This window comes from Podarcis gaigeae (genome assembly GCF_964106915.1).
Source record: "Podarcis gaigeae genome assembly, chromosome: 10".
Taxonomy (NCBI): domain Eukaryota; kingdom Metazoa; phylum Chordata; class Lepidosauria; order Squamata; family Lacertidae; genus Podarcis; species Podarcis gaigeae.
This window is the reverse complement of record NC_139686.1, coordinates 28957713-28972061: the sequence shown is the minus strand read 5'-3', so window position 1 is coordinate 28972061 and position 14349 is coordinate 28957713. Positions and strand designations below refer to the sequence as shown.

The 14349-nt window shown below is 45.6% G+C and overlaps 2 protein-coding genes across 3 annotated transcripts in view; both read right to left on the bottom strand.

Annotated features, from left to right (window-relative positions):
• Positions 1-5912: 5912 nt before the first annotated feature.
• On the bottom strand, positions 5913-8209 carry H1-0 (H1.0 linker histone). The gene has a single exon (XM_083701210.1). The coding sequence runs from the start codon at positions 7731-7733 to the stop codon at positions 7155-7157; it is 579 nt and encodes a 192-aa protein (XP_083557336.1). The 5' UTR covers positions 7734-8209; the 3' UTR covers positions 5913-7154.
• Positions 8210-12790: 4581 nt separating this feature from the next.
• Positions 12791-14349, bottom strand: part of TRIOBP (TRIO and F-actin binding protein) — a 60985-nt gene continuing 59426 nt past the window's right edge. For both annotated transcript variants that reach the window (XM_083701107.1, XM_083701108.1), the window contains exon 21: positions 12791-13578. In XM_083701107.1, the coding sequence (XP_083557233.1) occupies positions 13574-13578 (5 nt within the window). In that variant the 3' untranslated portion in view covers positions 12791-13573. The remainder of the gene's footprint in view (positions 13579-14349) is intronic.

Below are 14349 nucleotides of genomic sequence, written 5' to 3'. Positions count from 1 at the left end.
CGGAGCTCATTTAAAGGGGCAGAGAAGAAGACGCGGGCTGTGGGAAGAGGTGCCAATTGCAGGATGCTCTCAGCTTCGTGGATATGACTTTCACTGCTTTTTTTGCAAGTTTCCATGATTTTTAACGCAAGGTTCCAGTGCACGATATGGAGCGGGACCTTACGGTGGTGTATTCGGGCTAACCCTTTTCTCCAGCCGTATTTATCAGTCTCACACCCTGCTTCAATTTATACTTGGGGGAGGATTGTCATTCGCTTCCATGGGACATTTCCCCTCGTATGCGAACCGCAGGCATGGATCCGGGTCGGGACCGTTTTGTGTGCATACGACAAACGCTTATTACCGCCTCCCACGCTCTTTTTTTTTTTTAAGCCGGATTTAAATTTTAAAATAAATTAATAGTTGTTCGGTCTTAAGTTCCATACCAGCGGCAAAGCAGGTGCTTTGGAAGGGAAAAGGTTCCAGGTTCACTCCATTCTCTCGTATGAAGCCCAGGGGAGCCGCTGCTGCCGGTCAGTGTCCGCAGTACTGAGCTTAGATGGGCCGCTGAACTGGCCTGACTTGGAATAAGGCAGCTTCCTACGTCTCGGTCAGCAGGACCTGCGGCACAAAAGGTGCTGCGCCGATGCCTACAAGCGGCCTAGGGCTGGATGAGGAACAATAAGAGCGTGGCTAAGATTGGAGGTTTCGATGGAAGAGGTTTCATGGAGCTAAGAGGGCTGTTTACAATGCTGGCCAGGTGTGGCAAGATCCTCCTTTCGGTAGGGAGATAGCTGTCTGATTTCTGAATGGCTTGGCTAGGAAACACCGGGATATGTCTTTTATGGCTCCCTGCCACCTGCACCCTAGCTAAGGATGATGTGCTTTAGGTCTGTGAAAAAGAAAATAAGCCAGAGAGGGAGAGATCTGAGGCTCTGTTCAGGGGCAGTAGGCTTTAGCTAATAATAATAATTAATAATAAATTTATTACTTATACCCCACCCATCTGGCTGGGCTTCCCCAGCCACTCTGGGCGGCTTCCAACAAAATATTAAAATACCGTAATACAATAGCTGTTTATTGGAATGTTTAAGCTGTTCCTCCACCTATTATCAACCTATATATTTGTATATAATATGTACACTTGTAGGTCAGAGTGCATTTGATTTATACTGTGTCCATTCATTATGAATAAATTTTAATGAAAAAGTGCACTTCTAAAAGGGGAATTTCCTCCCATGGAAAGAGAGATTACTGGAAGCAGGGTTGTACTGCTGGCCCCATCTTCATATATCCACAGTTAGTGTAGACTGTGTGCATATGGAAAGGTTCACATTCCTGTTCAGTGACAAAAATTTGCTTGGAAATATTGGTCACCATTATCTCTCAGCCTAACCTACCGCAAGTGGTTGAGAAGGTGAAATGGGAAGGAAGAAACCCTGAGCTTGGAGGGTTGGATAGAAATAAATAAATGAGAACTACAGTATAAGGAGGACAGGGAGGTGTGATGGACAAGTTTGACGCTTTCAGGTGTGGGCTCCATAGAAATTGAAGTGCCTAGTTCAGCACATAAAATAATAGGGGGGGGGGTGTGCACGCATGACACATGCATTAGTACTTAAGAAAGTGCAGAGCATAAGCATATAAGAAGAGCTCTGCAGGATCAGACCAAATGCCCATTTATTTCAGCATCCTGTCTGTAGAGAGGGAAACTTGATACCCCAAAGGTGCTCCCAAGCAGGACCTGAGTGCAAGAGCACTCTCTCCAATTGTGATTCCTTGCAATTGGCAGGCAGAGTCATACTGCCTTTGACAGTAGAGGGAGAACATAGCCAACATGGGTAGTACCCACTGATAGCCTTATCCTCCATGAATGTCTAATCCTCTTTTAAAGACATCCAAATTGGTGGTCATCACATCATCTTGTGGGAGCTTTTTCCATAGTTTGACTATGTGCCTTTCCTCTGTCTGTTTTGTCCTGAATCTTTCAGCATTCAGCTTTAGTGGATGGACAGGTCCCTGCCAAAAGGAGCTTACATTTAAAAAAAAATCTATGCAGAGGAGGCACTTGGGTCAGTAAGGGACAAAAAGCAGTCTTTTGAAGTGTGCAGGAAAGCTGTGGATGGTAGTCAATGTGGAGGAGGAGGGCTGGAGAAGTGAAGACCACAGGGCAGGGATTTATTGGAACATAAAAAGCAGAGGGAGAAGCAAGGAGGACATAGATGGCTTTGACAATAAGGACAAGGAACTTGTGTTGGATGCAGGAACAGACTGAAAGCCAGTGCAGGAATTTAAGAAAGTGTGTCACATGATCAGAACAATGCGAGAGGTGAATGTTGTTGGTGACAGAGTACTGAATAATTGATATGATTGGCATCCGTGGCAGGGCAATGAAAATTATCCCTAATTTTATAAAATTTGTATGTCTGGGAGAAATTTATGGAGTCAACTGACTTGAAGCTTAGCCTGGGATCTTCAGCACCTTCTTCCCATCTTTTAAATTTGCTAATGAATGATCTAGCTGTTTGTTCTCCCACCTTTCACAGAAGCATTGGCAGAGAGATGTGTTTCCCTCCTCTGTAGTTACACAACCTCACATTTGCTTGCCTCTTTCCTTCTTCATTCTTTTAAAAGTGCTCAGAGAGTCTGAGTCCTTGTCTGCTACTATTCCCAGAAGATTCCGGCATCACACCTAAGTGGATGTTGTTTGTATAAATGTGTGCAATGTGCTGGCAAAGTATTGCAGTGGTTTAATTTGCAATGCAATCTTAACCACATCTGCTCAGAAGTAAGTCCTATTGGATTTAATGGGGTTCAGTCCCAAGTGAGTGCAGCCTAAATCCAATTTATTCCCATTCATTAAATAATAATAATAATCGCAGTTCCTTATAAACCTTTGCTACTTTAAATATACTGTTTATAGGTTTTAATTGTTTTAAATTGTGTGCATCTGTAACTCAACCTAGGAGCTTGCATGAAGGCAAAAAACATTTTAATAGTAACACCACCAACCACTGTCACTCTGGATTTTGCTCACAAAATTATGTTACTAGACAATGAAATAATGGATTAATAACTCATTATAAAAGGTAGCAGCACAAACTGAAGCCAATCCAATATCTATATATTTAGAGTAAGTAGTGGCCTCTACTAGTTAAGCCATAGATTTGTGTTGAAAATGCAAGCATTGGAAATCTCAAAAATCTCAAACTGGATTAGGATTTGGGCAGAGAGCTGGGGGAGAGGCAACAGAATTATTCATCAGAGATACATATACTGAATTTTCTTTTTGGATCATCTGTTTTCCACAGCTACCAGCTGTGCTTTAGAACAAAGCTTTCTTTTATTTTCCACACTGGCTTGCCCTGAGCTTTACCCACTACCCAACCCAACCTGTGCTACAAGCTGTCTATCTACTCAGCCAGAATCTGCTCAGACTTTGTTTATGGCTAGGGCAGCCAGAGACAGACACTTGCTACAGGAGAGACAGCTGCCTGCAGTTTCTTCCTTGTCATAGAGTAGGGTTTCTCATGCCTTTTCCAGGCACAGGCTGGGCACCCAACTTTTGAAACTCAACTTATAAAATGACACCAAGAACGTTATCGGAATAGAGCCCCAAATTGAAACTATTTTTTGTGTTCTGTCCGCAGGCTTGCATTCTGCTTGGCGACACTGGGACCTTCAACATGGCAGTATAGTGTGGACTCAGAGCTGTTCATGCATGCAAATTTTGTTCAGTGTCTCATCAAAATTGTCAGCCTCATCCCCATACACCTCCCAATTCAATAGATTTATCATTCCCTTGGTTGTTTTCACTTATCAAAATTTCTGGAGAAAATGTGGAATGAACAGAAAACAGCATAGGATGGCATTTTTATGAGGGTGATGTCACGTGAGTGTTGAACAAAACTTGCACCATGAGCAACACCCATTGGCCCTGATGTTGCACATAACAGTGCACTACAAAGACTAGCAAAATGCAGTTAACAAGCGCACTGGCCTGAGGCAGTGGTTTTACATGGACGTACCTGATCTGCATCACAAGCAGATGAGGAAATGTGCATTGCCACTATGTAGCATGGTGAGAGATTGTGGTGGATGCACTATACAATATGCAGACACACATCAGCATCCAACGTATTCCACAGGGTGGGTTCTGCATGTGACCCCACATTGGAAACCACATGAAGCTCCTAACCCTGGATGTAGGGAATCCGTGTGGAGAACTCTGCATGTTGAAGGTCTCAAGGTTTAGTTCTCAGCCTCTCCAACTAGGGATGGGAAAGACCCCCTTTATGAAACCTTGACAAGTCTGTATTGGTCAGGGTAGACAATACTAAGACTATGTACACCAGTTTACTCAGCACCCAGAGTGCCCCTATCACCGATTGGAGAAATGGTGCACACACAGCATTAACCACAATCCACATGTAACCTGTAATTTGTTAAAATCAAGTACCTTTTGATGTCTTTCCTCACAAACCAGCTTCCATCTCAGTTGAAATTAACAGTTTAGCTGCAGTTTAAGCTAGTAATGTGTACACAAAGTTAAGTGGACCAAAATTCTGAAATTGGATAGGACCTAGTTTTACATGGGGGAAGTCGTAATATGGTGATCAGCAGAGAAGTCCCTTTCCCACCTGAAATTTCCATCTATAAGCATGCCACACATATTTAATTGATTTTAATTTCATAGAACTTCATGGGCATTTCAGGGGATCCGATGCATTCATTCTGTGAATCTGTTTCCTGCATTCCATGTATGCTGTCCCTTTATTCTTACTCGAAACAGTAATTGTAGACCAGCACGGGCCTTGGGGCATCCCTCTGTGTTACTATGCAACAGAAAAGTAACTGCTCCCCTCCCCCACAATTATCTTCAGTGAAGTGGGCAAGTATAAGAACAACATGTAGTGGCAAACCAGTGTTTGGATGGGAAGTGTGTTTGCCATGTGGACTTTAGAATGAAGCACTGTTTTAAACACATAATGGACACACCTCAAGGAGCAAAGTTGGGTAGGGAGGGGAGAGAAATTCAATTCCTTTAACATTAAATGTGTAATCTACTGAACTGACACTTTACAAAATGATACAAGAACTGAAATATAGCCAACCTTCAAAATTCATACTTATCTGAATTTTGTAATGTAGTTCTCCAAGCAAATTTTTTTTGCAAAAATGCATATATTAGGGGAAAGTGTGGATAAAAATGAACGTATCCATGGAAGTAACATACAAAATTGCATATGACCAATTCATTGCAAAAAAAAAAAGTAAGTGTACATTGGTTAAAGCTGCATACAAAAATGTGATTAGAAATTAAAAATGCTGGAGGATTATTTTTTTTAACCAAACTGCTACAGAAATGTGGAGAATTTAAGACTGGAAAAATGAAAAAGTAGAATTTAAATTGACAGTTGGGTTTTCATGCACGTGTCTATTGTGCTCACAAATACATTTACATTCCATAGCACTTAATCACTGCATTTGCTGAAACATGCTTGCCTCATATTGTGGATCAGTTTGCATAGGACTAAGGAACCTACTTGCAAATTGGTTGGCCTTTTCCCTGTGAAACACACAACTATTTCTTAACTGCCTTTTTTCCATTGTAAAGTGAGATCATGCCTTGCTAGGCTGCCATCTAGTGGCTAATTATGTGGAGATTTTCATGGTGAAACTTTCCATTCATCCAGATTCTTCACAATAACCCAAGAAAGTGTTCCCATAGTTTAGACACCAACACAAGTTTGTTTCCTTCCATTGCACTTTCACTGATGCAGAACTGTCTCCCCCCTCCCTTCAAACTTTACAGAATCAACTGCGCACAGTCCCATTTTGAGAATGTACAGCTGAGCCTGAATTTTCAATGTTTAAAGTTGTTTTATATAGCTATATTGCAAAAGACAGTACACCGTGGAAAACCTAAGCCATTATGCTGTTTACATTTTATTTTTAACTCTAAAATTACAAAGACAGCTAAATCCTTCTTGCACAAAATTACACATACAAAATAAAATGGACAATTAGCTATCAGTCCTATGAGAATCTTCCATTGTTTAAACAAGCATATCTTTTAAAAATAAAAATGGGAGTACTGAAAATTATCTTTTCCATTCCCCCTCCTGATGGGAAAAACCCCCAATCCCAAACCTAAGCAATGGTAACACAGTTTTATAGTTACCTCAATAACAAGTCTGCCCCCTCTACATTCATTCTTCCCTCCCCGATTCAAGATCCACAATTGAAAAAATAAAGATTGCTGGAGGTGTAGGATGCACTGCAGACACAAGACTTTAAACACAAAAAGCTGTGGATAGGCACTGAAGGGTTGGGAAGAATGGAGCTTCTGTTAACACCTTCTCCTGGAAGTTGGCAGGGACCAAGACAGTGGTCAGACTTGTTTGGAAAGAGACAGGAAATTAAATTTTCACTGTATCCCCACTTTGTTGTGGTCAAACTATCATGATTTTAAATAGAGGATCTCTCCCCCCCCCCCCGGCATGATTCATTTTAATTCCTTGTCTCAAACTCTACCACCCACTCCAGACAACAGCACAGTCCTCCCCTTGAAAGAGCAGTGAAAAGCTTATCTCAGTCCATCCAGTCCTTGCCAGGGCTAGAAAGACATCATCCTACATGTATGCAGTTACATTAGAATCTTATCCACCACGAAATTTTGAAGTTCTGTAAAAAATGAAGTTACCCTATTCCATCTTAGGTGGCTTCCACTATTAGTTACATTTCTTAATCCCACCATTTCAGGGCCTTGGCTAAAAAGTCATCCAATGCAAGTCCCTTTCTTAATTCAAATATTTCTAAAAATCATCTCCAAGCAATAGGAACACTAAAATATTCCCTTATCTGACCTGGTCTTCCCTCATGCTCAAAACACAAACAAGTATTGCATACCTTTAAGAGGGAGGGGAAGAAAGATGAGCACAGAAATCTATTTTAAAAATTCCAATTGGGGGAAAAAATTCAAACCAAAAAAAGGGGGGACTTTCATATTGATGAGTGTCATTTAAAAAAGCTATCGATTGAAAGCATTATAGGCGGAATAGTTCAGTCTTTTATAAAGCTGCAATAGAAAGGAGTAGAGAACAAAGAAGGAATCTATTTACAGAGTAGAGGTCAAGAAGAAAGTCCAAGAAAGAAGGTCCCAAGCTTGCACTTCACTTTTTCTTGGCAGATTTCTTTGCACTGGACTTTGCTTTGGGTTTCGACGCTTTTGCCTTTTTAGGCTTTGACGCCTTCACTGGCTTAGCCTTGACAGTCTTTGGCTTCTTGGCTTTCTTTGGAGCAGGCGCTGGCTTCTTTTTGGCTTTTTTGGGCGCAGGTTTGGGCTTCTTGGCCGGCGACTTGGCAGCTGCCTTCTTGGGCTTGGCTGCTTTCTTGGGTGTTGCGGCCTTCTTGACTTCCTTCTTGGCCTTCTTCACGGGCGCTTTCTTGGGCTCATCCCCCTTGGCCAGGCGGAAGGACCCCGAGGCACCGACGCCTTTTGTCTGCTTGAGAACACCTGTCGTCACCAACCTCTTGATGGACAACTTGATCTGGGAGTCGGCGTTCTCCCCCACTTTGTAGTGGCTCTTAATGTATTTCTGGATGGACTGGCGTGAGGAGCCAGCTCGGCTCTTTTCGGCTTGGATGGCGGCCACTATCATGTCCGAGTACTTGGGGTGGTCCGTCGACTTCTTGGCTGCCTTGGCCCGCTTGGGCTTGGCAGCAGGTGCCGTGGACGAGTTCTCGGTCATCCTCGCTTTGGAAGTTCCCCTTCAGGAAAACTGGCTCTTCGCCTCTGCCACGGGTGGCTCTTGAACAGCACGTGGGATTCCTCCCTTGTTGATGAGGGGAGTAACACTTTTCACCCCCCTCAAAGAGTCTCCTCGTGGCTTAAAACAACACCACGCGCGAGTGTGGCTGTCGCCCCCCTTCAGGCTCCTGCTGGCGGGGTGTGGTCTGGGCAGCCGTCCCGGCGAATGCCCCCCACGGAAACTTAAGGAGCTCCCGGCTCAGGCCTCTGCTGTGCACCTGACCAGCTTCTTCCGCGGGCAAACGGCCACGGTCAGCCCTCGCTGGCGTGGCTCTGTCCAGAGGCCCGGGCCCTGCTCGCCCCCCTCTTTCCCCGCTTCTCTCTCCGGGGCGCCACTGGACACCTCCTTCCTCCGCCGCCGCCGCTGCCTGTGCCTCCCGCTCTGCGTCTGGCTCTCTAGGCAGCAGCCGGCGCATCCGGGTATTTAGCGCTCAGGCGCGGACCGCGGTGAGGACAGGGCTGCTGGCTGCCTGTTCAGGCCCCGAATGGCGCCGCGCCGCTGACATCTGTGTTTCTTCCGCCGCCTAAAGCGGCTTTTTCCCGCGTCCCCCGGCGCCTCCTGGGCCCCGCACCGCGGCCGCCGGCTGCTCCGGTCCTTGAGCTCTTGGGCCCCGCCGCCGGCTCGCTCTCCCGCCGTCCCGCGCCTCCTCAGGGCGCCCCAAACGGCGCTGGGTGCGAGTGGGGCGCGGCGACATTTCCCCTTTGCGCCCCCATAGCCGAGCAGCCGAGGGGAGCCCCGGCAGGGGGAAAGGCGAGGACCAAGGGGCACCCCTGGGCCACCGGGGGACCCCCGTCCCGGCCCTCTGAGCGCCCCGAGAGCCGCGCAGGGGCCCCGGGAGCAGACCCCAACTAACACAGGGAGCCCCGAGCCAGGCGAGGCTCAGCTCAGACCTGGCCGGGAAGGGGGGAGGAGTGACTCCCCCAAGGGTGGGGGGTCTTTAGGGGGACCCTTGCCCCCCATCCCGTGGACCCCCTCCTCCAGACGCCCCCTCCCCGAAGCCCTAGCGCTGCAAAAACTTTCCTTTTTGTCGGATGGGAAGTTTGCAGCCATCCCCTCCCCCAAGGAGCACCTGGCAGCCCCCTGCTTGGACTTGGGGGTCCGTGGCCAGGGTGGGGGGCACAGGCCTGCCTTTCTTGAGCTAAGGGGTAGAAAGGGACAGAGGGGGAGTTTGCCTCGCTAACTCTTGTTCCCCCAAAAAGTATTTCAGTGGCCGCAGTGGTTTTCTAAATAATAACAAGTATGCCTGTATAGGAAAGGATTGGGGAGGGGGGACGCGAAGCCCCCATATCTTAGTCAACCTAGAGTCGGCGCCTTTTCAGAAACTCCCCCCTATTCCTGCACTACACCTGTCCCCCCCCGCCCCCGGATCACTTTGAACCCCCACAAAAATGTTATCGAGATTTACATAGGCTGTTTTGTTCCTCCTTGGGTTTTCAAGGTGGAGTCGATCCTATTACTTAAAAATACTTTCTCGACAAAAGTTATCGGGGAGGGGGGAAAGGTAGGTGACGAACTGGGGTGCAGGGCAGTTTCTTTAGATGTGTTAACCCTAATTTCCCAGTCCTGTGGGAGTGCTTAACTGTTGTTAGGAGATTAAATGTACGTGCCATCGCCATCTTGCTGGAAGAACTGAGGTTGTTTTTTCCCCATCTCCCCTCTTCAGATTTTTTTCTTCCTTAATAAAGATATTAATTAAAAGCGCTGTGGATGCAAAATTGAAGATGCGGAGCTGCAATCTGACGGCTTGTGGTATTGAGTAACTCCGGGGTGGGAAAGTAAAAAGCACCTCTAGAATACTTGTTAAGAATTATAAAAACAACCTGGGATCCTAGCAACACGGAGAGCACACTAGCAACAAATATATGTATATGTAATCGGGCACTTTGGTACCTCTGTCTCCACCTCCCCCCATCCTCATAGGATCCCCCCAACCCCATCGCAGCTCAATGTAAGGCTTTTAAATGTGCGCTTTGCCTTTAGCTTTATTTAAAAATGATCATGGGGATTGCAGTTCTATGGCTGTGGCAGGCGAATAAACGTCAATATCTTTGAAATGCTCGTATCTTTTCTAGTGTTTTTATCTAGTAGAGTTCTTCCTCCAAAAGCAATCGGACTGATGTTTGTCTACTTGGAATAAGTGCAAACACTAATTTAAATATTTTAAAAGGAGTCTCGTGTCCGGATATGATTCTGCTCAGTGAGGGAGAGCTACAGACTTGCGTGGTAGTGTTAACCCACCACTAAACACGGGTTAAGTTGTTTAGGGAGTTCCAAAGTGAAATGATAACAGGGGACGGTCGAGGAGACCCGTCCGCACACACCTAGCCCCTTTCCATTGTTTGGATTCCCGGTCTGGATAAGGGTGTGGGGCTTTTTTGCTAAGATACAGAGTTCCGGGATCGTCTTCCTTCAAGTAGCCTCCACCCTTTACCACTATCCTGATGAGTGCATGTATATAAACTATATATAAGTTTTTGCATCTAAGTTAAGAGAGTTAACTTAACACTTGGGTGCGGGGATGGAGCGGCGGGTAGATAACGTGTTGTTTTGAAACTCGTTTTTTAAGGTGTCTTTCCTCTTGACTTGACGTATCAGAAACGTTGTTAACGGGAGAGGATTGCATTTGTGTAAATTCTGAATGCCCCGCTAACCAGTATTTTTTTTGGGGGGGGGCGTGGATTTTTCTGTAGGAACAGAAAGTTATCGATGCAGCAGGTAGAGTAAAAAGGCAAAACTGCAATGGGTGTTTTTCTAAAAAGGCAAAGATGGAGTGTTTTTAGTGAAATAATGACAACGACAAAAGGTGACATCGCGCTTTTTAAAAAAATTGTGGGCTGAGAAAATTGTTCTCATGAAAGTGGCTTTATGAGGGCTGGGCGAGTGTTTAGTGAAGAGTTGAGAATGATCCTGAAAAAGGACCATGGAGGAAGCAGCCCCGTGCACAATAGCCCATTGACAGCCCTCTGTTGACAGTAGTCATAGCTGCTTTGAAGAGCCTCTCATCAGTCAGCTGATTAATTCTTAAAGAGGGTACAGCCGAGGCGAAAGCTCGCTCTCTCGCGTCGCTCTGGGCCACCGTAGGATGCCCGAGCCGTGGCTTGTGGGAAATGTAGTCGGCACGCTGCTGGGTGCCCTCTGATGGGCAGCAGCAAATGTAGAGCTCTCAAAAATGCGACGGGATAGGATTGCCGTAAGCAGCCGCTGGCTGGCCAATGCACGGCGCCTCTCGAGAACTCGCCTCCTTGCACTGTGCAAGGATTGCCCCTTCTTGCTCTCCACATTACGCGCACGCACAATATAACAATTTTTTTTGCAGATTTCGTTATCCTCAACCGTAAGCAAGATCTCGCTGCCTTTGTTGTAACCGCTGATCGAAGCTACTACAGTGGTTTTCTTTTTGATTTCTCGCGGTAGGTATTTTACTTCCCTTTTTGTGGTTTGCCACAGAACTAGTGGCTTCCTCTTGTATCTCCACCGATGCACCAGACGTTTTTTGGAGCGCACCTCGGTGACAGAAATAAGATCGGAAACGGCTTTTTAATGGGCTGTTGTTGTACTACATGCGTTTTGCGGAGGAGAAAGGCTGTTGAGATCAGTTTCTTACTTCCGAGTAGGCATGCCTAAGACGGCACTGACAGCCATTTTGAAGAGCAAATTTGCATTCTTAAAAAGAAACTTCGATTGAAAAGGGAAATTTAAGCAGTAATTGTGGCAATTACTAATAGTGGTTCATATTTAAGATAATTCTGTTTTAAAACTCAGGATTTTAATGCCTAGCACCATCACAAATCTTATTATTAAGGCAAGAGGTGGAGATAATAGTGTAAATGACTTATTTTAAAAACATATAAATGAAGGGCACTAGCTTTCTGCCATGCTAGACAAGAATGGCATTTCCTTTGTGAGTTACCTCATTACCAGGTACTGAAGATACCCACCCCCAATTTTGTCTACCTTTATTTCACCCCCTGCAAATGCTCCACGTCAATCATCATTGTGACTGGCAGGTAGATGGCCCCATTCACCTGTCAATGATGGCAAGTGGGAAATGACGACCAAGCAGAATTGAACCCTGCCACCCATCAGATGAGCAGTGAGGGGTTAAATCCCGCTTTCTGCAAGGATCTACTTTGTTAATGTCACCAGCCCATTGGGGTGATTGTGAGGTTTATAAATGCATAGATTGATCTGCAAGAACTATTGTTTCTTGCTTTACAATATGTACATAACAGTCAAGCATGCTACAGATAAGTGCCAATTATGACGATACCAGAGTAGAAATCGCTCTTCTGCGAATGCAGAAGTTGAATATTTACCAGGGCTTAAGTTAACTGTAATGGGACCAGTTACAGATAGGTAGCCGTGTTGGTCTGCCATAGTCAAAACAAAAAAAATTCCTTCCAGTAGCACCTTAAAGACCAACTAAGTCAGTTCTTGGTATGAGCTTTCGTGTGCATGCACACTTCTTCAGATACAACAATGTATCTTCAGTGTATCTGAAGACATGTGCATGCACACGAAAGCTCATACCAAGAACTGACTTAGTTGGTCTTTAAGGTGCTACTGGAAGGATTTTTTTTTTTTTTGTAATGGGACGCGGGTGGCGCTGTGGGTAAAACCTCAGCGCCCAGGACTTGCCGATCGTATGGTCGGCGGTTCGAATCCCCACGGCGGGGTGTGCTCCCGTCGTTCGGTCCCAGCGCCTGCCAACCTAGCAGTTCGAAAGCACCCCCGGGTTCAAGTAGATAAATAGGGACCGCTTACCAGCGGGAAGGTAAACGGCGTTTCTGTGTGCTGCGCTGGCTCGCCAGATGCAGCTTGTCACGCTGGCCATGTGACCTGGAAGTGTCTGCGGACAGCGCTGGCTCCCGGCCTATAGAGTGAGATGAGCGCACAACCCTAGAGTCTGGCAAGGGGTACCTTTACCTTTACTTTTAACTTAAACTGTAAAGAATTCATGTTAACTTCTTTTGCCCACGCCATAAAGCAACACCATCTTTGGTATTTGAGGATTTTTATTAAGTTAGTTTATAATTGTGCAGAAAGAAAGAAAATTCAGCCACCTTCATCATTTGGCTCTGGCGACATTAGCAGTGACATCCCTCCCCACAGGAACACACAGGTGGAAGACTAGCTTCTGGAATGTGGCCGGTGCTGACTTTGCAGTAGGATGCATAGACGTTTCATCGGCATAAGGGGGGAAACAACTGCCTTTGCTTTTAGTACATGAAAACAAACGGCTGGTCCCAAACAAAAAACAAACCAACCCATATTCTCGGAACAAAACCAGTTTCATCTGAAGAACATCCTCCTCCTCCTGGCACAGTGCATCTCAAAACATGGATCACTGTGGATCAACATTGTCCGTCCAAGGAGACTTGCCATAAACTTGGAACATGTGTAAATTTTGTCTCTTTGCTTGGAAGAGAATTGGAAGCAAGAGGTCATGTGTGGTTTCAGATATATTCAAGGACCTGGAACAAGGATTCTGTTATGACTAAAAGAAGGCTGGGGAGAATCTCTGGCTCACTTCTCTTGTCAACTGCTGGTTAAAAACGTAATACAGGATTTTAAAATATAACACCCCACCCCCATATAAAATATATTTTCATGTATAAAATCCCAAAGAAGGTGCAAGTAGTAGGATCCAGCCCCAAACACGCCGAGTTATGTAGGTGCACGTGATGGATAGTCTGATGGAGGCTTGGTCCATTTCCTGGAGGGGGATGCTGGTTGCTAGGATACAGCTTTGTCCTCCAAAGCAAGGTACACAAAGCTGACTAACCTATGGAGCAAACAGACAAAGTTAGGTAAACTGACTTACACCTGAAACATACCAAAATGTGCAAGGCTTAGGAGATGGCAGTCATCACACCACAGGTTTAACAGTTCTTGTTTATAAATTTGTTTTAGACTCAGAACCATTTTATGGAAGCACAGGATATTTACCGTATTGACCTGAATACAAGACACACCCGCAAAAGCTTTAAAATTCAAGACTTATTTGCAGGTGCGGCCCACCTTCTGGCTCTATCCCAGGGGGTGGTGGCTGGCGCTCAATTCTGAGTGCACTGCACGCCTTTGTCCCCCATGACCCTCGTGGGCAGTTGTTTTAGCAGCGATACCGTAAGGTCATGAATATAAGCTGCACTTTAACTTTTCACAATCAGAATTTAGGTGGAAAGTGTGGCTTATATTCAGGCCAATACGGTAGATCCTGTAGAGCACAGATAGCACTGTGGAATACAGCTCCCATCATCCATGCATGTTGGCCGGGGCTGATAGCAGTTGGAGTCCAAAGGAAAACTAGAGAGGGGAAAACATTGTGCTTCTCTTGCTGCCGAGAACAAAGGAAGTGTTCACATCTTAATGTTGGTATTTTTGGATACCTGGGTCACCAGAACAATTCTGCAGGCCGATTCTGAGCTTATGCAGGGAGGGCAGCCTGCTGCTCTAGGCCTAGCTTCAAAAAGTTGGCAATTCAGACCTGTGGCAAGTGCAATTTGTCCCTTCCCCTGGAGCCTGTTGGGCAACATGGAAAAGGGGGAGAGAAAAA